General features: G+C 37.2%; 1 protein-coding gene across 3 annotated transcripts; it reads right to left on the reverse strand.

The window, feature by feature from the left end:
* Positions 1-1,427: 1,427 nt before the first annotated feature.
* LOC121295187 (exocyst complex component 1-like) lies at positions 1,428-23,851 on the reverse strand. Of its 3 annotated transcripts, XM_041219600.1 has the most exons (18): positions 23,499-23,580; positions 22,001-22,114; positions 20,482-20,606; positions 19,179-19,338; positions 15,851-16,029; positions 13,967-14,194; positions 13,245-13,377; positions 11,997-12,106; positions 11,255-11,404; positions 10,172-10,274; positions 9,548-9,669; positions 9,148-9,261; positions 7,718-7,776; positions 7,330-7,561; positions 6,630-6,813; positions 5,490-5,689; positions 4,899-5,090; positions 1,428-4,339 (listed from the first exon to the last, which is right to left on the reverse strand). In XM_041219600.1, exons 3-18 carry the CDS (start codon positions 20,521-20,523, stop codon positions 4,178-4,180), a joined length of 2,370 nt encoding a protein of 789 aa, XP_041075534.1. In that variant the 5' UTR covers positions 20,524-20,606; positions 22,001-22,114; positions 23,499-23,580; the 3' UTR covers positions 1,428-4,177. The 3 variants fall into 3 exon arrangements, with proteins under 3 accessions (XP_041075534.1, XP_041075533.1, XP_041075532.1); XM_041219599.1 differs by lacking the exon at positions 22,001-22,114 and having other exon boundaries at positions 1,429-4,336; positions 23,499-23,851; XM_041219598.1 differs by lacking the exon at positions 22,001-22,114 and having other exon boundaries at positions 1,429-4,339; positions 23,499-23,851.
* Between the last annotated feature and the right edge of the window lie 1,704 nt (positions 23,852-25,555).

Consider the following 25,555-nt stretch of genomic DNA (forward strand, 5'->3'; position numbering starts at 1 on the left):
ACCACAAGGGAAAAGCTGTTTCATTTTCTAACAGGTCTTGTGTCAATTTTCATGTAAAATGTTATGACATTAATGTTATGAATGTTGTCCACACCTAGGTAATTATGTAACAGATCTGGAAACTAATTTCACCTGTGACCACATTTACAAATGCTCAGATTTGTTGGCAATTTGTGCAGTACTATGCCTCTGTGGCTGTCGTTTTCACACAAATAAGCTTCAGAATTAGGATCTAATTTGAGAAAACAGTTCAGGGGTAATTTGCACTTGGCACATCTGTTTTGATCTTATCCTGAAAAGTTTCAAACCCTTTCTTGTTCTGACGTGAAACTCCAGCCACCCCTTTCGTGACCCATCTGAGGCCCATTGAGCTGAAACTGAAGAACAACGGGACGGGGTCAGCCCATTTAATTAAGCACCATTTCCCTCCCTTACTGGGTCCACTGTAGTAAAACCTTCACCAGCCTGTCTAAATATAATACACAAAGTGAAATGGGAGTAATCTCAACCTTGATTTAATAAGATTTAATTTTTTAATTGTGCCATTATAGTTTTTGTTACACTTTTATAGAAATTACAGATTTGCTTTTTAAATATATGCTTTTTGATTTTTTTGTTTTTTTAACCTTTTGCTTTGCTGAGCGTGCAGTTTACTTTTTAACACTATGAAAAACAGAGCAATTCAATTGAAGTAAAACGACCCACAACTGTATAAAGTTAAAAGAGAAAAGACCTTCATCAATCTGGAACAATTACTGAAACTTTCCATGTGCCTTGCTTGCGGAATCTCCTTGCAAATACCACAGCACTGCTCAAGGAAGTAAAATTGAAGTTAGACAAGGCTGTGTTACATAAGATCCAAAGAATGCATGGGGATGCCATTTACGGTTAAGGAAGAAAATATATGCAGCTGGTAATAACAAAGCAAAAAGAGCATATTAACCCTATGCACCTGATTAGTTTACTATACCACGCTATTAAATGTTTAAAGACTCTCTTAATTTGGGGGTAGCTAATAAAATAATTCCATAAATCTTCCATTCACATGCGCTCTTATCTGAAACATGTATTTTTTGTTTGTTTTAATTATATTGGTTACAGTACTAGAACACTGCAGCACACTTTAAATGTTCAAAAAACAACAAACACTTTATGATTAATATCAATTCCTGAGTACGATTTCATTTTTGTAATTTATGAAATGGTTAGGCATTGTCTCTTAAAGTAGAGGTTTCGTGTAACAGCTTCACTTGTTTTGGTCATACTTGAATTTTTGACAATTATTAACAAAGGGAAACTATTTATTTGTTTATTTATAACGATATCAAGCAACTCATTTATCCTCTTTCCACCCCAATCTCTATCATATCTCATCGCCTGGATGCACTAGAGAGCAGGATCACTCGCTTGGATCGGGCAGCCATTACTTCCTCTTCAGTGGCAACAGCAGCAGCAACAACCTTCTGCAAGCAACATCACATCTACCCTTCTCCCTTCAACCAGAATTTCATGCAAAAGACAAGCTGCATCTCTCCCTGGGAGCAATCAAAACTTGTCTAGCTGGAATTCAATACTATTATCGCCTATCATCCATTTCCTGTCCTCCTCTCATCTATCCCTGCTGTTTGTCTTCTATTCAAGACAATGGCAAAAACTTCCTCCTCAGATATTTTATTGCCTCATCTCAAATCTGCGCCAAGGTTGATTTTCTCCTTTTGACTTTTTTTTTTGCATTGTTCCGTTTTCTTTGCCGCTCTGAGTTTGCTGTCCCCTCCCCCTCAAGTTTTCCATCCCGGTTGCTTCATTCCTGACTCTCAATATCCCCCTTTTATTCACATTTCTAAAACAGATCAGGACCAATTTGTTCAGCTGTGCAAACTCAACTCTCCTCTTTGCCCTTATTCCACTATCTTTCCTGTTGTAACCCCTCTAACCTAACCGATCCTCTTTATCAACAATTCCATGACAACAATAAACTGGTTTTCTACTCATCTTTCCTCACTCATTTCTAAAGCTTCTCTTTGTTTCCAATTGTATCCCCCATTCATTCCATATAGGCTAAGTAACATCAGCAGCCAAAGTTAAAATCAGTCCTTAATTTAAAAAAATGGGGCGTTGGTCTTCCTCTGCAGTGGAATCTTACATTCTTGCTTCTCTCCTTGATATTATTTCTGCTCAACAAAGTATTGCTAGCATGCCTGGGGTGGGGGTCATATTTCTGCCAGGACCACCAGAAGTTTCCTCCCACAAAAACAGGGCTTTTCCTCTCTGCACAGCAGTTAGATTAGTAAACAAACAAAACAACAACAAAAAAAACTTGTGTAATTAATCACTAACATTTATGACACCATTTTCTCTCTGCATTGGTGGGGCAGTTGTGGGGAGCCAGGGGTCCACTTTTGTGGACAGGTGAAGCTCACTTCCCAACCATAGAGTCCAACAACATTATCTCGCCCTCCGAGAAGAAGGTTCCCCCTGGTCAGACGAGACACCTGGTCAAAACTTTTCTAATTACATTTCGTTTTCCATTCTCTTGCTTAAATCAATTCATTTGCACCTGTGCCAGTCTCCCCCTTCGGACCCCTGGCCCTCTTTATGTGTTTGTTTCTTTATTCTCATTTCCAGCGCCTTTGTTCTCCCTATATAGATCGCGAGGCTCTCCATGTGGCCTCGGATGGTCAGTCAAGTCTGACCTCTCTCAATCAGATGTCTCAGTAAGCCAGGGAGATCTCAGTTCCTCCTTTATCCTTCCTTAGTTTCCCCCTGACTGCCATGTATCTGAGTAATGGAAATCTGAGTGCTGACTGTATAAGTAAATCCTGTATAACGTTTACTAGTACTATACATCTATTTTCGATTAAATAATTAATGTTTAATAAATCTTTCTTCCAGAAATCAGTCAGGACATATGCACCAGGGAGTAAGCATAAAATAATAGATTTGGTGCCCAGCACCCTTTAAAATGTTCCGTGTGAGTCAATCATGTCATAGATGTTTGCTAATAATCTGGCTGAATCTAAACTGACACCTATTGGCTGAAGGACTAAATGCGTGATCATATCCTCAGAGGATTTTCCAGCCCTGTATCTTTACTGAACTCTGGAGTGTCCATGGAACCCTCACAATTAAAGCTTGGGTTACAAGACATACCTGAGGTGTATTGGAAAATTAACTGCCTAGATATGGTATGCAGATAGTTTGTGGACATTATATTACCTAATGAAACAAACCATTCAAATGTAAAAGAACAAAGCCTCCATCTAATGGTCAAACCAAGAAATTCCTTTCCTCACTGGCGAGATTTACAGTATTTTGTTGGAAATGTTTTACCGGCAAAGACAGGTGGAGATGCAACACCTGTTAGTTCTTTTTTTTAAATTATAAAATCAATATTTAGATTCATTAAGCTTTCCAAGACAATTGTTAAAGAAGTCAACAACAAAATGTTACAAGAAAAAGACATATATTCCAATCACACAGAAAAACAGCAGTTTCATGGATTACTGTAAACCAATGCTGTGTTAATATTTTCAATATTTTTTTCAACAAACATCCTGCACTAGGTCCTGTCCTTGAGGGACCTCTCTAAAAGAATGTGGAAGGTTTATCAGCTTTCCATTCTAACCCCAAGATTGCTTTCAGTGAGCGGGAGACTATGTAGACAAATTATATAAGCCAAAAACATTAAGAAATTAACACAATTCTAACAGTGTATGTAAAAACACAATTCAAACAATTGAACTGCAATAAAAATACATTTAGCATAGAACCTTGCTTACAAAGTGGTCAAAGACCAATTATAAAACTTTTGTTATATACAATATACCATACCACTTAACATATAAAAACACAGAATCACAAAGCCATCATAACATGTGGCCTTTAAAAAAAAAAAACTACATATAACATGACAAGTTGCACCAAACTGATATTGATACTGAATTCCCTGTAGCAACTACAAAGATATAAAACAGTTAAATGTCCTGTGCATTCTACAGCAATTATTTACACAGTACAGCTGAAACATTTGGACTGATATGAGATACCTTTTTAGAATTCTATATTAGAATATTTACTGTAACTTGAATTTTAGTCAGAGAGACACGTTGCATGTGTATGTACTCAAGCCAAGTCCTTGATTGTAATATTGGCCCGTCATGCTCTTCACTCTCCTTGTCTATCGTGGGTTGCTGCAGGTGACTGCAGAGAAGTACTGCAGCAGGTCCTCCACAGTGAACTCCAAGGATATTCCAGACCCTGGGTAGCAGCGCTCAATCAGCTCCTCAATCACATGGTACTGACGAATGAAATCCTCCTGCATTGCTCTCCACACCACCTGCTAACACAAACCAGAACGTTCTGGGAAAAGGATTTGCATCTCAACCCACCTGGCAACACAGGACCTTATAAAGTGGGTGAGACTGAGGAGAGCAGTGGACTGGCACTGTGCCAACATCAATGGGTTGACGATAGCCCTTTATAGTGTGTACAATAAAAAACAAAAAACAAAATCCACTCCAATACTCTAACCCCTATATACTTCCATTCCCTGTTCCCAAGGTGGACAGAATGCTAAATATTGTGCACGTTGTACATTTAGATGCCAACTGTATTCTTCTCTTTTCCACAATCATCTCCTTTATACAAAATTCCCTTGCAGCTCTGCTCCTATACTGGTGATCTATGTAGCACTGTCTCCTACATACCTGAGTGCCTTGCAGCTATATAAAGATTCCCTTTAGCTCTGCCCTCAGCATATACACTCCTCCAAACAGTTAAGACATATTAAGAAATGTGTATATTAAGCATTATAAATCCCCAGATCCTGCATTGAAATAATTGTGAACACCCCCGCAAAACAAATGTAAAATGTAACTTTAGCAACATCTTCTCATTACCTGCAGCAGGTTCTCCTCTGAGAGCTGCCTGTTGATCTTCTTGTACAGCATCTCCAGTGCCTTGCGCACCTCCCTTCCTGGGTATTTCTCTATCACCTTCCTCAGCTCCTGCTTGCTGTAGGCCAGCTGGAAATGTACTTCCTCCTCTTTTATCCCATGAGCCACACGGGCCTTCACCCCATCAAAGAACTCCTGAAACAGGGAAAATACACAGTTTAGCTACAGGAACTAGACATAGGGCAACATGGGCAGCTAAAAGGACTGTATACCACAGATACAACTGCACTGCCATCTAGTGTTACTTGACAAAAACAGCACGATATGGGAAATGGAAATAGGAAACAGTTTGATTGCACTAGGTTAGTCAGCTAAAAACTATAAAGTGTATAGTGGGGTACTTCAGAAATACAATGTACACTGTCCTTGGTGAAAAAAAATGCCCCCTAACTAACCCGAGACATAAATAAAAAAAATTAAGCCTTACTTGCTGCTGGAGCACAGTATAGTGTTTAAAAGAACGATTGTGGATATTTATATAGTGGATACTTCTACTCTGTGACAGCATAATCCTGGTGTACCTCTCAAACCTACATTGAGTTTCTCCAGGGGCAGCCCCAGATAAGTGGTGACAAAGAGCTCCAGGTATTGACTGTACTTCTCTTTTGCCTCCTTCCTCATGGTCTCCAGGCTGGGTACCTTCATTTCAAGCAGGAATGTGTAAATGTGGTGAAAGTTTACCATCATCACCACATTGAGAGGCATCTTTAGGGCCTGGAGAGCCATGTTTTCAACTACGGAAAATAGAACAGGAGATGAGTGAATGAATGACTTCCAAGTCAGGGTTTTGAGTGACACAATTCTATCAATAAAAGCCATTTGCGTGTAGTCACTTGTCTTTTGCTATGTATTCTTAAACTGTCTGAAATTGATAACACAAAAACAGGCAGTTAAGTTATTATTATGATGTTTCTTCCAGAAATTTTGCCATTGCTCTTAACACTGTCAAGACCCCCAGTCTGACTTTGTCCTCTGATGAACTTGCCTTTGTATCTTTTATCTTGAGTCTTTCCCACCTCAACCAAAACATTTGCTTTGCCAGTCTGAATTATTTTCTTCTACCAGCATGGCATCGTAACTGTATGTTATACATCAGTGTATAAAAAAACGCGGACAAATATGTCATTCATTTGTGTGCCAGCAACAATCCAACTGTGCAGATGGATCGATTTAATAGCAGTTTTAATATGGTGTAATTCTACCTGAGGACAGGGCAACATGAATACAATAACCGACAGACACAAGAACAAATTGATTTTATTCTTAAAGTAAATAGCCCTACATCACCTTCTACATTTGTTTGTATAATGTTTCTATAACTGTTTTAACTAGTTTTCCACTACTATAAATTCAGTGCTACTCATTAACTGACCACTGTCTATGATTTCCTTTTTCCAGCCATATGAAGCATGACATTTCAACTGTGTTGCTTCCACATGGTCTAAGCTACAGTATACTGTAGAGCAGATTACTTTTCATGACTGAAGAATTCACTTAATGAAAGATAATGGACAGTTAGCATTGCACATTATCAGTAAGTTGGAGCAACTGAATCACTCAAAGATACTAATGACTTATGTGATTCTAAATTAAAATTTAAACAACACCCACTTAATTTAGCTCTGGCCATTACCAGCCAACAATGAAGCATAGTTTAGCTGTCTGTGTACTCACTGCTGCTAAAAGCTGCATAAAAAAGTTTGTTGTAGGCCTTGTCCAGATCTCCACGTCCCTCAGTATTTTGAAATACGTTTTCTGCCAGAGTGACAAAATCCTCTAGCCGAGTCACAAATGGCAATATGCCGATCTTCACTTTCTTAGGAAGCTTGGCATTCTCAATCTCTTGATCTAGAACTTCCTGATAAAGTAATACATATACATACAGGTAATAAAACCACAGTAAGATACTCAATTCTCAGTCACTGTGTAACCTTAGACTAAGTTTAATTAGCCTATTTGCTATCCTATCAAAAACTGCTATAAACAAGCCCTCTCTCAAGCCAGGACTTGACCTTAACTTTATTACTCAATGTCTCAGTTATGGGGAACAGACGCATAGTCCAGACTAGCAGTAAAAACCAGCAAGCTACATCCTTCACTGAGTCTTCACCGCCAATACTGCACAACAGGCTGGCAGCTGCATGATATTGTCAAAACATTATGCAGACACATTATCAAACAAGACAATCAAAACAATTTGTTACCATCTCCTTAAATAAAACAGAAACCTCTGAGAAATGGCAACACTTGCATATTTTAAATGAATTCCTGTGTTTATTTAAGCTTAGCTACAATGATTAACAATGCTTGCCTGCGCTCCATCCTGCTTTTACTCTGCTTGTACAATGCTAATAGATTAGGGCACCACACTTACAATGCACTGCTGAAAGTTGCGCTTGCCCAGCAGCAGGGTGTGGTTGAGGACTTTGATGAGAAAGGAGGCGTAGGGAGTGTTTTGATTGATTAATAGATGCTGGCTAGTTCTCATCAGCACATACAGGCAGCTGAACAGGTCCACCTTGTCACACAGGCTCACCAAACTCAGCAGCTCCATCTCCACGCTGCCAAGCACCCCACTAACCCAGGGGTCTGACACCTCCTCCAGCCTGCAGACAGAGAAGAAGCAGACGCAACCGCCTTCACCATTCATAACTCTGTCAATAGGATGTAGTGCCAACAAAGTTCTAATGGCTATAACATGATTTGCCTAAATTATTTTATGATACAACAATAATGAGACCAGCATTGTCAAGCGTACTTACTCATCATACACAGACTCATCGGATCCTGGTGCTTCTGAACATCTTTTATTGAAAGTTGTCTGTAATAACACAAGCAGTGGTGTGAGACAAAAGTATAACCAAAAACATAGAATGTAAAAGCGTAGAATGTAGCAGTAGAATGTATATTCTTTCAGCAGTGTGTATTCTGAGCATCATGTTCACTTGCATGCTGTGTAAAAATGGTTATGTGCTACAATAGATGGACTTACTGGCTATTTTAATAAGCGAGCAGAATAAAAAAAAAAAATACTGGACAAAAGAAAATATTCCTCTTTCTTGCACCATAAGTAAGGGTTGATAATCTAAGGGTACAATTGTTCTTAGGGAATATTCTATTTAAGGTTTTGGTATTGTGTTTACAACATACCCCCATCCGAACTACTGTATAAGTGGCAAAGAAATATTTTATTTTTAAATGAGGAGCCAGAGGTCGCAAGAGAGTAATGGTAAAGTCACACATCTCTTGCTTTAATTTGTGCAAGTTGGGGTAACCTTGGAAGCTAGGGAGCCTTATTAGCTCAAAGTTTAACCTCTTCACTTGGAATGCCAGGGATTACACAAATGCTGTCAGTGATGTCTACTGAGCATCAAAAGAAAATTATCGCTATTATAACACTTGTATTTTTGAAAAAAAAATAAGGTATATAAATGATGGACATTGACAAAATGTTTTTGTTTTGTTTTTAATCACTCGATCATTAATCCTTGACCATGACATGCTTGAGTGACTATCACTGAATCACATGCACTTAATCACCTAATTAGTGAGATAGTTGATTGAACACTGGATATGGAGTGATTTCAGCTGTTGAATTGCAAGCTTGAATAAAAGCAATAAAGAAAATCACAGAAAAGCCAATATGCCACGTCTGTCAAGAGAGCAGCGCCTTTGTGCAATTGGCATGCTGGAGGCTGGACTAGGGCAACGTACTGTAGCTCACGGTCTTGGGTGCTCACACCCAGCAGTTTTCAAGCCTGCGAGACGGTATAACCAGACACACTCTGTCAATGACAGGCAAAGAACTGGGAGACCAAGAGTCACACCTGCCCAAGATCGACAGATCATTTTGCAGCATCTTTGTGATGTAAATTGTTAATCAGCACAATAAAAAGTCACTGCACCTGCTTTAAAACAGATTTTGTCCTTTTTCGATCACATCTAGTGAATTTTATCCAATTATAAGTGATAAGTTTATTTTGATGCTCCGTATAAATAGCTGATAATCTATTGTCAAGGGCTTTCTCTGATCAGATCTCAAGTACTTTATTTATATCTTAACAACAGACTGTACTAAAGGATCAGAATGTAACCTTCCATATGGTGATAAGTAGTCTGTCCACATTGTAATCACAGTTCTGCATGTACTATTCCAAACATCAGACACCAAAAAGGAAACCCCTAAACTCACCTCAGCAAACAGGTTTCGCTTGTTTTCTTTTTCCTCCAACCAAAAGAAGGAAGTGAGAAACTCCTGCTCTGCAATGCAAATGGGTTCTAGCTCTGTCAATACCAACTCCAGCACCTGGGGGAAAGCATGGGTCATTTACTTATTTAATTTATTGACTGATATCTGATGTTTTGTATGTTTTTGTTTTAACTTTGCTGCACTGGCTACCCACAAGGGCTTCCCCTCAACCCTTCCATTAATTCCTGGCCTATCCCCTGCAACACTGCATAATGTGTTGATTTTGTGATGGGGTGTGGACAAGTACACAGGGGTAGGCTGAGACTCCCAAAATTATTTCACTGAACCTTCAAGTGTATTTATTTGGCTATGCTGTGGCTAGTTAGATGACTCTTCTACTGACCTTATCCATCACCACCCTGCGAGGCATGTCCACTTCTGGCCGGTCAGTGGTGGAGAAGCTCAGTCGAGGCCGGGGCAGGCTAGATCTTGACGGAGTCGCTCTGTCAAGACTATCCTGGAAACCTGAAAGAAACTATTTGTAAACCTTATTGAAGGAAGCAGCAGTTTCTGTAGCAGGGTGGACACCCCCATTTCAAAGGATGCAGGTTAAAGTAACAAGGTGAAGTATCTGTGTTACAGTGGCAGTGATTGCGAAGCTATATCTCACCAGTGAATCACTCCTCTTCACGGAGCTGTAAAGTGACAGCAGATGTGAGCCTCTCATAGAGCTAAGGACATGTGTATGAGTACAGCAAATTCACAGACCCTGTTCTGTTCAATCATTTTTGAAAAGCAATTTAAATTTGTGAGAACAGTTCAGTGAAAAAAAAAAGCCTAAATTAACTGGTCGCCAAAGGAACTATAAACGTTTGTAGCGGTTTCAATACATTAAAAAAATTTAATTAAATTAAATTAATAAATAAATAATCCTTACTGAATATTTAGTAGATTGTGAGTATAAATTATGATTACCTGACGTTATCAGCTAAAGGTTTCACCTCACAAATAAAAATCCAGTACCTACCAAATCGTTTACTCTCCTTAAATCCACACACTTTGAACCTAGCCAGGTCAAACACATCCTTCATTTGCTTTTCATAAAGTTTGCCTAGGTTATCAGCATACACCTGCAACAAATGCATGCAGTTTTATTTTTAACATCTCATGAAAAGGCCATAGTGTTATTTTACAGACCACTGACAAATAGAAAAATGAGTGCACAATTTCTAGTTTGGCAGAAAAGGTGAGGAACCAGCTAACCATGTCAGTTATATTGTGAAGAAGACGTCAAGTACGTGTGAAATGTGTTGTATAGTACAGCTAATGGATTTATAGCCCACCAGATAACAAGTAGTAATTTAAAAATAGCAGTGGAGTCGTAGAATGGACCAGAGAATCAGAATGAAAACACAACAACAACCACTTCGCATGTTAGAGCATTTTTTGTGTCAGATATTCCTTATAACACAAAGCACACAAAAGCTGATGTTATTAAACACAGATCTGAAACGTTGCAAAGGCATGTTATATAAAATATAAATTACACAGATAGAAACAGTAAATAGCATCTATACTGCAGCTGATTAAAAATAATAGAGTTAAGAAACTGAGAAATAACGCCTGCAATGCTTATATTCCTAGGAAGTTTATACAAATTTGATCAGGGGTTTTCACTTACAGTTATTTATCAGCAGATGGCAGCAAAACAAAAGGTTGAGTCTGTAATATAGGGAGCTACAGTAGCTAAAAACCAAGAATACTTTAATTGAACAGAAACTAAAGTGGCAATGTTCTTTGCTTGTAGAAAAGTTAAATATTTCCTTAACAGTGATATATTTAAGACTCACCGGGTCTATGCAAATATTCAAAGCATAGCAAAACACAGTAAAAGCACACTGAAGGCAATTAATCGTGTTTTATCACATGATAAAGCAACGTAAATAGATCATGAGATGTTAAACACAGCACAGATACGAGAAAAGCATAGCACATTTCAAAATTCAATGAGAGAGGTTATTTTAAAAAAAGGATGTGGTCAGCTGTTCTGAAACTTCAGTTATAAACATGAAAAATGACCTGCGTTCTTGGAATAAACTGCCTTGCCCACCTTGTACAGCTCATTGAAGATGACAGGGTTGGAGTTCCTGAGCCAGCCCATGAGTGACACATAGGGCAGCAGCTGCTGGTGGAAAGCTGTGTGCTGGGGCAAAACCAAATCAGCACCGTCTTCATGTGAAGCAGCACCTTGGTCCATCCCCTTTAAAAACAAACATGTCAATAATGTGACTATAATGATTCTACACTGGAGTAAAACAGACCTGTGAATCAGTCTTGCTTTATAGGGACCATTAAATGCTGCTGTTGTTTTGTGGTACCTATTGTAGCCACGTCATGTGTTATTGTAGGCCAGACTTACGACAATGGTCTAACTGCAATCAGAAGCAGAGAACAGAACATGATTACGCTCATGGAAGCAATCATCTTCAGCACAGCAGTAGTATTGTTGCTAATGCTAATTAGAGGTAATGCTTGATTATTTCAATGGCATATGCAGTCTCTTTCTATGCAGTGGTGGTAGCTGCAGAGCGTTAATTGAATCAAGGTCATGTCAAGATTTTATATTATAACAAAAACCTTTGATATGTGTTTGTTTCACTGTTCATTCACAGATCATTTTACACTTCATAAAGTCTAATCTTTCGCGAGTCAGATAACAGTGGCTTATTTTGTGTGTGTTCTGATTTAACTTATTTTTGATAATTCCAGTTTGTTATGATTTTTTTCCTATTCTATCAATCTCTGCCTATCACAGAACAATTCTAGTCAACCCAAAGCAGAGTGCCTCCTACCTGCAAAACAATGATTTTGTTGAGGTGACTGACAAAGCGTTTTTCAAAGTTCTGTCGCAGGCTCTCAAACTGTATTAACTGTTCAGCCACACCTTGGAGCTTGCGGTGCTCTGCAGTAAAACAAAAGGAAAAGAAATCAAATGGAATGACCTACAGCACATGGATAGGAAATGACAACCAACAGGAAGCAGCAATAAAGCTGAACTGAATTCTAAATTGCATGATTGAAGGATAATCTAAAACTTCTGACCAACAAAACAGTGAGCCTCATTAATAAATGACAGAACAGACATAAAACAATCAAGCACTTGATCAGTTGAAGAATTATGTACCAATGTTGGACAAATTGCATCTATCTTGGAATTTAAGGGCTCATTATTATCACATTCTTCTTTAACAGATAGACAATTCTGGAAAGCAACAAATATATGAATAATATAATAAAAATGCCTGATGATGAATTGCTGACCAAACAAATGTGCTGTATAATGCTCAAATGAGTCAGGTACCTAGAGTAGATTAAAAAAGGTAAGCCTATGCATTGATTCCGTTGTTTGAAAAGCATGGAAGGAATTACCTTTCCTACAGGAATCTAAATGAACTGGCAACAGTTATCATTATACTTCTCCTGTGAAAAGGTGCATAGATATGCCGTTTTCTTGACCTTGGACAAGGTCAATATATGTCCCAACACACTGGTCAGGTTTACTGTATAATAATACCCACCACTATGATAAGTAAAACATCTGAATAGATTGTTTGCAAGCAGCCCTTACAACCCTAAGCAACGGGTTGCCAGAATGTGATCCTTACCATTCTTTGAGACGTTGACATTAAAAATGTAATAAAAGCTGAATTTGTTTCCCGGGTTTAATTATTCCCTGTGTTGAGATAAGAAATTTCAGCCTCAAGGTTTTTTTTTTTTTTTTCAGAGATTTAGATTTTAGTTTTTTATTCTCACTAGTAAAACACTCAGGTGTCACTGCAAAAGTATTAGATGCTGCCCCTGGGCTCATAGTGTTTTGGCAATGGACAGCCAAACAATCTCTTCTCATTATGAAGATTTTTATTTATTTTTTATCCCCACAATCAATCAAACAGTAACCATGTTTTAAGAACATGTATGAAACATGCACAAAAGACAGAATTCCAGTTTTAAAATAAAACACTAAAATTTATCTTTATTTATTAATGAATACATAATATGATATTATTATATTTTAATATTACTGTAAGGAAGGTCATTACCTGGTGCCAGGCTAGTGTTTGCACATCTGGATAAAGCCTGTGCAGCAATGCTGCAAGCCTCTATATGTTCAGTGGTGTCAAGGCTTCCATAATTCAAAGACCAGACATGTTCATCACTCAGGGTCAGACTATCCTACCAACAGAACCAATAGAGAAGCATCCATCTTAAAGCAGTAATAGAAATTAGACTGCTCTATTTGCCACTTGATGCTAAAAGATTACTTTAGCATTTATGTTGATCTTTTCTGGTCCAAATTTGTTGTAGCTAAATTGACCATGATGAATAACATTTACAGTCTCAATTCTCGCCTATTTATTTTGCATTGTATTTTATGATCAATGCTCTGCATAGAAAACAAGACTGTGTGGGTGTCAACAAATGTGACTAAAGCTGGGAGAGGGGAGTATGTAGATGATGTTAAAAAGACATTCATTTAGTTTGCTGCTTTCTCTTTTTTATTCAAGGGCTTGCATAACAAAGACACATGCATAACCTTTCCGATGAGCCACTGCTTGCAACAGCAAATGTTTAAAAGGTTTAGTGGTATGCCTGTAGGAGATCTAAAGCCGAATTAATAACACCCTTCACAAATTACTTCAGTTAAACTCTCACAGACGTTTAGTAATTTTTTACAAATTAAAGGTTTTATTGTATCAGAAGGCAATTTAGTAAAACAATTGCAAATTGTTATTTATTACTATGTAGACAAGCTTGTTCCTACCACTAAGTAGGTGACCTCTCGCTGCAGCTTCTTCTGGTTGTTGTCGATGACCTGCAGCCAGTAGTTGCTTTTGTGGATGCTGTCCATCTGTTCTTTGACGCTGCACAGCAGCTCATCATGAACATGGAGAGTATTCTCCAGACACAGCACCTCCACCAGGCCCTCATCAATCAGCTGGACCAGCTGGCTAACCTGCTTCTCTGACTCCATGATCGCCATGATGTTAGCCTGGGTGGGAAGAAGTACAGCACGTCAATATAGCTTCTAAAGCTGAATTACGCTTCAGCACTTCCATACAGTGAAACACAATTACTCATTTTGACATTAGCCAAAATATTTGTTATTTATCATGGATTGACCAGAGACAGGTACAATTTGTATTTGTTTATTATTTCTAATATTACAATGGGAAAACACAAAGTGGCAGCTTAACTCTGCATTACTCCAAAGCCCAGTTTGTATTGGGGAGGACAATAAAAGCATCAGCAAAAGTGCGGTTACACATAAGAGATGTGCAAAAAAATAAAAAATTAAATATCATAGCTTGTTTGCCCTTTCCATGTAAGATGTTTAGATGTATATTATTTAGTTTTAATATGACTTTTAAAAATCCATTTAACAAATAACATGTATTTAAATAAGATATTTAATAGAGCATAATCCACACATGGCTAAATGTTTTCTTAAAGGAAAGCTAATATTTAGCACATCAGAATCACATTGCTATTACTGTCAAGGCATGTTTATTTGCTACAACTGTTTGTGTGCATAATCTAATGATTAGCAATGCTTCTAATAATCATGACCCTGTGGTTAGTGAACTTGCGTATAATGTACATGTACTGTGTAGAAACGTTAAATGTTACAATTGTACTATTAATAAAAAAATGTTTAAATGTTTCCTCTTCCCTGGACAATCGTTTCAAAGATACTTTACCTCCTTTGAACTAATCGTCCACATACACATATATATGTGTATATATATATATATATATATATATAGATATATATATATTATATATATATATCTATATATATGTGTATATAACAGAGGCTTTCTTTTTGCAATACCTAAATTGTATCTACTGTGCTACATACAGTATGCAGTACATCTATGGGGTTGTTTTGAGCTCTCCATTACCGTGTATTGTACATACATGCTTTCAAAGCCTACTGTGGGCCTACATGACAAATATGTCATACTTGCAGACTTGGTAAGCACAAGAAAATACAGCACATAGTGCTGTAACAGACACAGGCTCTTGTGTCTGTCTGAATCTTTGAAGAGCACGTTCATGAAATATATATAGGCCTATTTATCCAGCCGGAACAGCAGCTAAAAAGTAAAATGCATGAGTGAATGCTTACCTGTGGTGGTAAATATCAGTCTTAAATAGTAAGGTTGTTAATTTAGCAAGATCACTAAAAAAAGAGCAATAACTATGAACTTAGTAGCTAGAAACCAGTTCAAGTTTTATTCTCAGTATTTAAAAAATAAAGTGCATTGCAGTGTATGAACAAAATGCTATTATCTCTACCTGTCGGTCTTACTACAGTATTTCAAATCTCTGTACATATTTATAAACATCCAATGTGGTATATTCAGATATAGTGCTGTGGTTTGCACTTCTGTACAAATGCCTATATCTTCATTTCCTGTTTTTCCATCAACCTGTTGGCAGGTCTAACTCACAAAAACCACCCCTTTAAAAAAAAAAAAATAGATAAACTGATAAACCATGTTTTTTTGCGATGAAGACTTATCACATGCGGCTCAGTGAATTCTGATATATGCTGTTAGATGCTTGTGAAAAAAGGTCCCTAATTTGAATTCAGAAAGTCTATCCAGTGACAGTTCCTGTTACTCCTCATCCAACCTCCTACCTGGTCAAGCACCTGTAGGTCAGCGCTGAGTGTCTCTGCAAAGGCCTGAGCGTTAGACACAGCCAGGTCACTCCGCTCCATTAGCAGCTCAATGTCTGCTGCCTCCTTGGCCGTCAGCTGCTGGTACCCTTCTCCCGCGGGCTCACCTGTCCCCACTTCGGCCTCCTGAACCTGGATCTCTGCAGAGAAACAGCAGGACAACTCCCAAAATCAACACAGAACAGACGCAAACGCGGATTTAAATGAACAATATACACTAATTCATTACAACCTATTCCCAAGGTGGTTAAAATCATATTCCTTTAGTTTTCTTTGTAAGCACAGAAGAACACTTTCTGTCAGAAATTGGTTTCTTGAGGTGAAGATGTTATGAGGGAGTGTTTAATGAAGTATCAGGTGATTATCAGGTACATACAATCCTGCTAGTATTATACAGCCGCAATACATCCGATTAAATGACAATTCAACCTGACCCTCACAACACAATAATGGCATTATGTCTTTCAGGTGAACAAATAATTGTGGATGACAGAAGAAATAAAAACTGTTTTTGTGCCTAACCATTACTGCATATTAAAGAGCTTAGTGAGGGGGCAGCAGGATATCACTGCTGATTTATGTTCATCTCAGCCAGCCAAGCTGCTAACGCTACAGAACAATCCCCCGATTTGCAAAAATAAAACTACATGCAGAGGTAACATAAACGGCAAGCTATATCACCAAGCTGCGTTCTTCCGTTTTACAGGAACCACTGATGGTTTTGTGTCTGTTACATGAATATCTCATTTAAAAAATGTCTTTGAAAGTTGGATAATGTTTGCCAATCGAGAAATGACTCTGTTGTTAGCATTTTAATTAACCCTGGTAATCTGTACAAATGCACTGTATATCTTTGGTATTTATATTTGTATTTATTTATATTTAAAAAAAATAAATGGTTCTGAATATCCTTGGGGTTTTTCTTTTTTTTTTTTTTTTGCAAATTACAAATAAATACCCTTATTAACAACTTTTGCACAAAAATCTGCTGTAGATCCGTTTTCCCCAGGAGTAATCTGTGCACATTTTTGTGTGGTTGTTGGATAAATTGATTCATACTGTTCAAACTGACTTAAAACAAAGTTCTGCTGCTATTGTTTTAAGCCATGTTTATATACACTTTATTACAAAAAAATATTTTCATTACTTTTCCAATTCCAGATAAAACCACCTGGCTAGCAATCCAGACTCTGGGCCAAAAACAGACAAAAAAGGTCAAAAGAAGAAATATTGAAGGTGAAGCCATTATAATTCTTCAGGAATAATTTAGGACTAAAAGGTCACTTAAAGCTACAATGCAGGTTGCAATGTAACATCTCATCATACTTATTTTGTCTGTTGAGCTCTTTTATCTCCATGCAACTGTTATTTTGTTTTAAAGGTTACGAGAGATTTCACCTTTAAGCTGGGAAGCAATTTTGAGGACATCAATATTTGATGTCACTAAAATGTATCTTATCAGGTCTGGGGTTATTGCTCAGAACTGTTTTGTAACCTTTAACCATGCTCAAATTCATCTATGTGTTGATGGCAGCTATAAAACTACAGTCTGTGTGCTTTGAGAGAATCACGTGACACTTAAGTCATTATTCAAAATAATTTTATGAAAAATAAGGCTATAAAACACAAAGTAACTGCATCCTATTCAAAAATGAAAGTATGTAATGATATCATATAAGTAGTAAGGCAAATTGCAGCTGTAGAATATAAAGATACATTTATTCTCAGCTGTTTTAAGAAAAAGGTTTGGTATAACATACAGTGGTATTATCTAATGAGCCTAAATAAGTTACATAGTAAAAAGACAAGATTATATGGTTCAATTTGTTCTATCGTTTCAACTCTCTACAAAAATATTCCTGCATAAAAAAAATAAACACATGTTTTTGTCATTTGGTCAAAATGAATGTTAACCTGGATAACATGATTCCAGCTCAAAATAAACACTGCAAAAAAGGGTACCAAATCCAACAGAGTATAATCCTGTGGCAAATGCACCTGAGTTGTTCACTTTTTGTTACAATACAGCCCTTGAAGTGCTCCGACTTCCTGCTCCAAGTATCTGTGCAACCCTTCAATGCTGCACGAGGGTACCAGGAAGGAAAGGTTCAAGGACATGTCTGTCTCACCCACACATGGTATGAGGTAGCGAAAGGTTACAATGAACAGGAAGCTGAGAAGGGTGTTGTCTGCGGTAGGTTTCCTGCCTGAGTGCAGATGATACACACTGATGCTCGACCTGGCATGAATCATGTGGTTACAGCCTGTTCCCTCTCGCTTCTTGTATCCTGTCTTTGACATCAGTTTTAGTATCATAAGACAGCACTCTTTTTGTCTCCCCTTTTTATCATTATAATTATTTTTAAAATATGTTTTGTATTATAAAACTACACAGGAAAGGAAATTCAACTAATTAAAGTTTTCATTAAGTTAATATATATCTATATATATATATTAATTGTATTATATATATATATATATAATTATATATATATATATATATTAAAAAGTTGCACTAGAGTAAGACAATTTGACATTGTTAGAAGTAGTGGCTGCAGTACTAGACAGTTCGCACAGACCCCCTCTGGCAATAATCTGGGACTACCTTACCCAAGGTAAATCCAAGATTAGTACTCATCAGGGTCTGTGAAACAAGCTGTATAAGATTGTTTCACCAATCTCCTCGCTATAAAAAAGATATTGCTGCTCTAGAAATAGTGCAAAGAAGAGCGACCAGAATTATTCCGGGCTTAAAAGGCATGTCATATGCAGACAGGCTAAAAGAATTGAATCTGTTCAGTCTTGAACAAAGAAGACTACGTGGCGACCTAATTCAAGCATTCAAAATTCTAAAAGGTATTGACAGTGTCGACCCAAGGGACTTTTTCAGCCTGAAAAAAGAAACAAGGACCAGGGGTCACAAATGGAGTTTAGAAAAAGGGGCATTCAGAACAGAAAATAGGAGACACTTTTTTACACAGAGAATTGTGAGGGTCTGGAATCAACTCCCCAGTAATGTTGTTGAAGCTGACACCCTGGGATCCTTCAAGAAGCTGCTTGATGAGATTTTGGGATCAATAAGCTACTAACAACCAAACGAGCAAGATGGGCCGAATGGCCTCCTCTCGTTTGTAAACTTTCTTATGTTCTTATGTTCTTATGAAAAATTAGCTAAGAATTATGAGCTTTCAAGTGGCAAAAGAAAAATTAGATCATAACTTAAACACAACTGGCTATTCCCCCAAGCCCCAAACAGAATATGTCTCTACATTTTAGGAGACAGTCTTACCTTGCAGGATGTCAGGGCTGATGTTGACGAACTTCACTTTGTTCTGCAGGTATCGCTGGTTGAGTTTCCACATGCAGGTCATAAATGCAATCTTCTCTGAAGGGCTACTGGCTACCCACTTATAAACCTTGTCCAGGTGGAAATCAAACTCAGCCTTATCCTGCGGAGCAAGCACAACCTTTACTTTCAATATCAGCCTATTAAAAGCAGGAGAGTCACAGTGCTGACTAATGGTCTGGACCCACACTGTCTAAAAAACAATTACCCATCGGGTCAACAACTTTCAGACTGATGACACCCTACAGTGAAAGAGAGGTTGGGGTCTATAAGGGCATCTTGCCATGGCGAGCTTTTATTACCAAAGGGAACGATTCACATCGACACTGGTGCATAATAAGAAGCACAGCCAGAAATACCTGATGTATCTTTTTTGTTAATGACTTTTCAGCTTGTAACAGGGGTTGCACAGAAGCTTGATGATAGTGATTCTACAGTCAATACAAAGTGAACGGTGTCTGTCTGTTTAGTCCATGATGCTCCCTGCATTCCCTGTATGGAGTCACGAATACTGATTGACTACTGAGTCCCACTGCTGTGTATTTAAGACTGATTGCTGGTTTCATTCAACATTCAGCCTTCAATAAACTAAATGCAGAATCAATTTTGTTTAAGCAGTGATATGACAGTAAATTTCAATTCTCTTATTAATATTCATGTTGGAAAGATGAATTTCTATCAAAAAAGGAGTTTAAAGAGTTAAAAAAAATAATAATTCTGCATTGTGTTTATAAATCCTATTTTCTTGTTACTTACATTTGAGATTGTTGCTATGTCTCTCTAAAATACCATATAAAAAATGCAAAAGCTATTTAATTTTATGTATTTTGCTTTCTACCATTCATAGAAAGGTAAGCTTGTGCCTGTCTAGCCTATAATAAGCTATTTTTTTTTTTTTTTTTTTTTTTCAATTTTTCAAGTTACAGGAAAACATGTGAAGCATAATGTTAATGACATCTAGCAGACATCCAAGGTATCACATCCTATCACATGGGAAGTCAAGCAGACAGAAGTGTTAGGAAGTAAGAGTTACGGCAGTTGCCGAAACATCTGTTCACTTGATATTCTACAACGACAGGGAAAATCCAATTTGCAGAACCTTAATAAAATATTTATTATGCCAACTAGGTTTGAAAATAAAAGGATTTATAGTTGTTTTGTTTTTTTTTCCAATAAGACAGTTCCATACATTTACAATAGTAAGTTTTTTTTTTCAAGCTGTGTTAATGTGAGATATCTTTCTGACCTTGACTGCATCCTTCCCATCTACCAGAGTCAGGTCCTCCATTGCCCAGCATGTAGACGGCTTATATTGCCCGCGGTCTGACTTCACTTTCACTAGGGAGATCTGCACAGGGCACTCAGAAGTAACTGACAAGGAGGAAAACAGAAAGAAACATAATGATTCTGAAACTCATAATGGCATTTGCACATATGCATTTGTTAACAGATCACACGAATGGGCCATCAAGAAAATAGGTTTTTATAATCACAGTCATACTGTTTAGGAGGTTGTTGATTTAATTCAAACCAGGGATGCATCAAGTACACCTTCTGAGCTGAACTACCATCGTCTCATAATAAATCTAGCCAAAATCAATATCCACAAGTGGGTAAGTGCTGACACAAATAACGCATACATCAGGGCTAAGAGTGCTTTTTGTAATTGCATGTCCTGAGGCATGAATACCTTGCTGCATCTGTTGAATGCTGGTTCAAGAAGAAATATTGTAATCACACTCTGCTTGCATGACAAGATCTCTCTGGGTGACTAAACTACAACGTTAGACGGGAAATGATTCGAGCAATTGGAAACATCCAACCTATTGTAAATCATCTTAAGCTAGAAGAATAGCTGGCAATCGTGCATCAAACTTATGAAAGTCAAACACCTAACCATTTAATTGAGTGTTTTTAGTATATTTCTCTCAGTACAGTAAAAATGGTGGCCATTACAGATTATTTTTATGTGTTGATGGGCTTACATTTTATGAACTTGATTTAGATCCTTATTTCTGAATCAAAAGCTAACATGTTGCCACCCACTTACTTTAGCTCTGCTTAACTTTCTTGGCCGGTATTGTAACAAATATTTCAATGCAAATCATAACAGCTCACTGTCTTGGTCAGATCAGTTTTATTAACAGTCTTTGACTTGCAACAAGATGATATCCCCACTCTTCAGAATGTCACAGTGGATAATAACACCTGTAAATCCACAATGACCACTCCAACATTCCCCTCCAGAGACAGGGTAACAATTGCTAACCTCACAATCAATAGAATACAATTAAATGTCACTATGCCTCACATTTTTTAAAGATAGAATAACAGTACAATAATAAAACTGGAAATATGTCAGTAGACAATTCTTAAAGCACTAAGATGCCAAAAAACAACCACAAGTGGGGTCAACAACAAACACCCAGATTTTCCAGAAGTTTTTGCTCTTGCTCTCCAGTCACCCAACTTTTGTAACTATCATTTATTTTTATCAAATGCATAGAGTAAAAAACATAATTGCGTTTGGAGAAATCAATGCTTCTGAACCTTTGTAATTGAATCCAATTAAACTCCCAACCTGATTCCAGAAACTACAGAGTGTCTTGGAATCGATTCTTCACATAAGCATCTTCATTCAGATTAGATTACTGTAAACAGAGCAAATGACTACTAGTTACACTGGGCCTTTACTGGTCTATTCAGACCTGAACAAATTCTGACACACTTGAAATTGTTACTGTGTGGTGTAACCAGCCGCTCACCTCAAAATCCAGCTCAGGTCAAGTGTACCAATGCACAAAATCACCACACAATCCAGCACCATGGTCTGTCTTTGTTTATGAGATGCCTAGGTCCTATTAAAGAGATGGCCAGGTCTGGACAGAGGAATGCAAAAACAGCTGTGAGGGGAAGCACTGATGCCGTTTAAGCTCTTGACATTGTCACTCCACTTTCATGAGCCCGGACAACTATATAAACGCATAAATAAATGCACAGTTTCTAAAATTATTTATTAGATGTGGGCAGAAAAAATTAATATTGTGAAATGTTGTAGCAAGTTAAGAGCAGCATGACTCAAATAAAACTCTAGATTGCCAGTGGAGAGGAACATTGCTAAACACACTGCTTTGTGAAAGCTGGGTTTACAGTGCGAAGCATAAATAGCCCTGCTGTGCTCCAAACAGGTTTATTTTAGAACGTGTAGGTAACCCTGCTGGGCTGCAGTTCTTTCACATCAAAGAAAGAAAACAACACTAGCTGTTCATGATCCATCACCCAGCACAGACAAAAGTTTTTTCCAGGGCTAGAAAAGTCTGGCTGAGCCACACTTCTTTACATTTTATATCATCACTGGTTTCACAATTTGAACACAACTCATGTTGTATATTATCTGCAAGCTCAGCAGCTGAGGCTTTGCAAATGTATTGCATTGCCATAGCCGGGCAGATAAAGAAAATACACCTATTTTGACATATTAACATGCTATGGTTACTGAAAGCATGATGGTTGCAAAAGAAAACAAGAAACCCAAAAGGGTATATTGTAAAACATCCCTTGATGGTGTTTGCAACAAGCCATGTTGTTTGATCATGTGTCTGTACTTCCAGACCTCAGAGAATTCTTGTGAGACTGCAATGTTTCAACTCTGATGACCATGGTCATAGCATAGAAAAAGGGTTGGTTACCTTTTAAGAAATACATCTTACAGCTAGCCAGTGTGACCCCCATTGCTCCTTAATTATTTTTTGTCATTAAAACCAAAACCTTTATCCTATCGCTACATATTAGTTTTGGCCAATTGTCCAAAGAAAAAAACAAAAAAAAAAAATATATATATATATCATATACGGATATATAATATATATCTAATATATAATATATATATATATATATATAATATCGACAGTAATGCAGCTGTCATTACCTGCAAAAATCTGATTGACAGCAGTTAAGTTTAATTGTCTACGGGTAAGGACCATTGCAGAGGATATGAACGCTATTGTAAACCAATATTCGGTTTAAATAACCTTTTTAAGATTGTAAAAAAAGTCATGTTAGCTTTAGAGGGCATCTACCAAGTGGATACTAAATGCTCAATTATTTACTGAGTTACTATTTTAACTGATTGCATTATATCTTTAAATCAACTGACACCACCTTCCTCTGATAACAGTTGGTCCTTTAATGTATACTACAGCACGGCTGGGCCATGTCCTTCCCAATGTTGTTCTAACTCTGCGGTAAAAGAGGAACTCTCACCTGCTGCACAGAGAATTGAGTTTTTCTTTTTCTTGCCCCCCTTCCAGACATGAACAATCCCCAGCAGCCTCTCCTCTTTAGGGGTGAAAATCTCCCGCTGCAGCAGGTTCCGGATGGAGGTCATGGCAATCTTGCTGGGGAAGAAAAGCACCAATCAAAAACTAAAATGTTTTGATACTTCAGTGTGTCAGGTCAGCCACACAAAATCCATGTAACCCCGATCTAATCACTGGATTGATTTAAACTCTTCAGGATACAACCCTTTTCATGAAAAAAAACGACTGCATTATGAAGTGAAGTTTGATTAGAAGAAATGTATGTTATTATTAGTTGTCTGAGGTTTTTCTATCTGAGTCAGCAATGCACTACCTGGAAGTGGTTTGAAACAGCTATGTGCTGTGCTATGTCCTGATTGGTTATAAAAAAGGCCAAGTCTCAAGCATCATGATCACAACTTTTTTTATTCTTTTTTTTTTTTAAATGCTGGTTTCAGTGTTTGTTATAGTGACAGCTGCTGGAAGACTAATTGTGCAGAGTAGGGTCATTACAATAACTAATGAAGAGGATTGAAAACCTATTCTGAGATCCCCTGGGTATACTTTTTAATGCTTGGTCCCTTCTAGTTTTAGGTTGATGTTTCATTTATTTATTTATTTATACAAATATCATACATAATAATTATTTAGTGTGATCATGTAATCAAGCTTTTAACTTATAGCTATGGCCATGTTTTGCATCACTTGGAATATAAATAAATAAATAAATAAATAAAACATCATTTAGATCTTTTATTTAACATCATGTAATCAAAGAAATTCCAAAATTATGTTGCAAAAGTCTTCCGGAAGCCATAATAGTACTACAGTATTTAACTTAACTACAAACAAACAAACTTAAAAACTACAAAGCAGTATGTAATTCAATATGTTAACGTAGACATTATTCAGCTAGTTTCATTCAACTTTATGAAGCAACAGTTGTTAATTCTGTAGGTGATGCTAAACTTTTTGCCACTGCTGTATGTCGAGCTATGAAAAAGTAATGATTGCAACACAATGGTGTAATGCACACTGCTGTGAGTGAATGCTTAATGAATTCCCTCACTGCACACGCACAGCACATGCATATAATCAATAACAATAATAATAAACGACAGAATGAATAAATATGCATGCATTTCTCTGCATGCTGAAATATATGAAATTAGGTCACTTCCTTTACACATTCTTCAAAGTAAAAATGAATTCCCCTATTCCCAAATGTGAAATCAATATGTATGTCTGGAAGAAGATATGCTATTTTGCTTACCTTTAAAAAAAAAAAAAAAATTATAACTTTACATTAAACTTCCATAGAAACATTTAAAGTCTGAAGATTCTGGAACAATTATTATTTTACTTTGGAATAGCTATAAAACAAGTCATTTATTCCATCTGATTAAGTACAATAATTCACGTTACATGTTCAACAAAAACATGTACAGTATTTATTTATTTACTCCGAATGCCACGTTCTGACATGCTTCTGTCTCTATGGATACACAGGAAGCAAAGTTCTCAAAAGCTGCTGGTACAGGTGTTTCCATGGAGACAGCGGAAGTGCGATGTTCAGCCTCGCACGCAGTGTAGCTGTTTCGCTAGAGACAACATCCTCAAATATAAAACTTAAATGTGTCTTATTTTGTATTGTTAAATGTTTAAAGCAGGAAATCTAGAAATCAGTTTCTGCAATATAGCGTTGTTTCCATGAAGAATTCAAGGACTGGTTTGATAGGAGGAGTACTTATATTTTCGTATTTATATCGGTTCAGTCGTTTTTTTTTTTGTTTGTTTTTTTTGTTTTTTAGACTTTTTTGTTTTTAAAGAAATTACAGCAGCATTTTATGTTAATGGAAAAGTGTAGTAAAGCATACTAAACATAAAGCAACTGGAATTGAGAAAAAGGAGTGTTTGGTGAAGTGTAAAATGAGCATGAACTTTAACAGATAAGCTAGCTATGGGGGAACAACAATATGTGTGTTATCCGTTTGTGGAATGTAGGATGCTGTTTTTGTCGAC

The sequence above is a fragment of the Polyodon spathula genome, chromosome 20 (genome assembly GCF_017654505.1).
Source record: "Polyodon spathula isolate WHYD16114869_AA chromosome 20, ASM1765450v1, whole genome shotgun sequence".
Lineage (NCBI taxonomy): Eukaryota > Metazoa > Chordata > Actinopteri > Acipenseriformes > Polyodontidae > Polyodon > Polyodon spathula.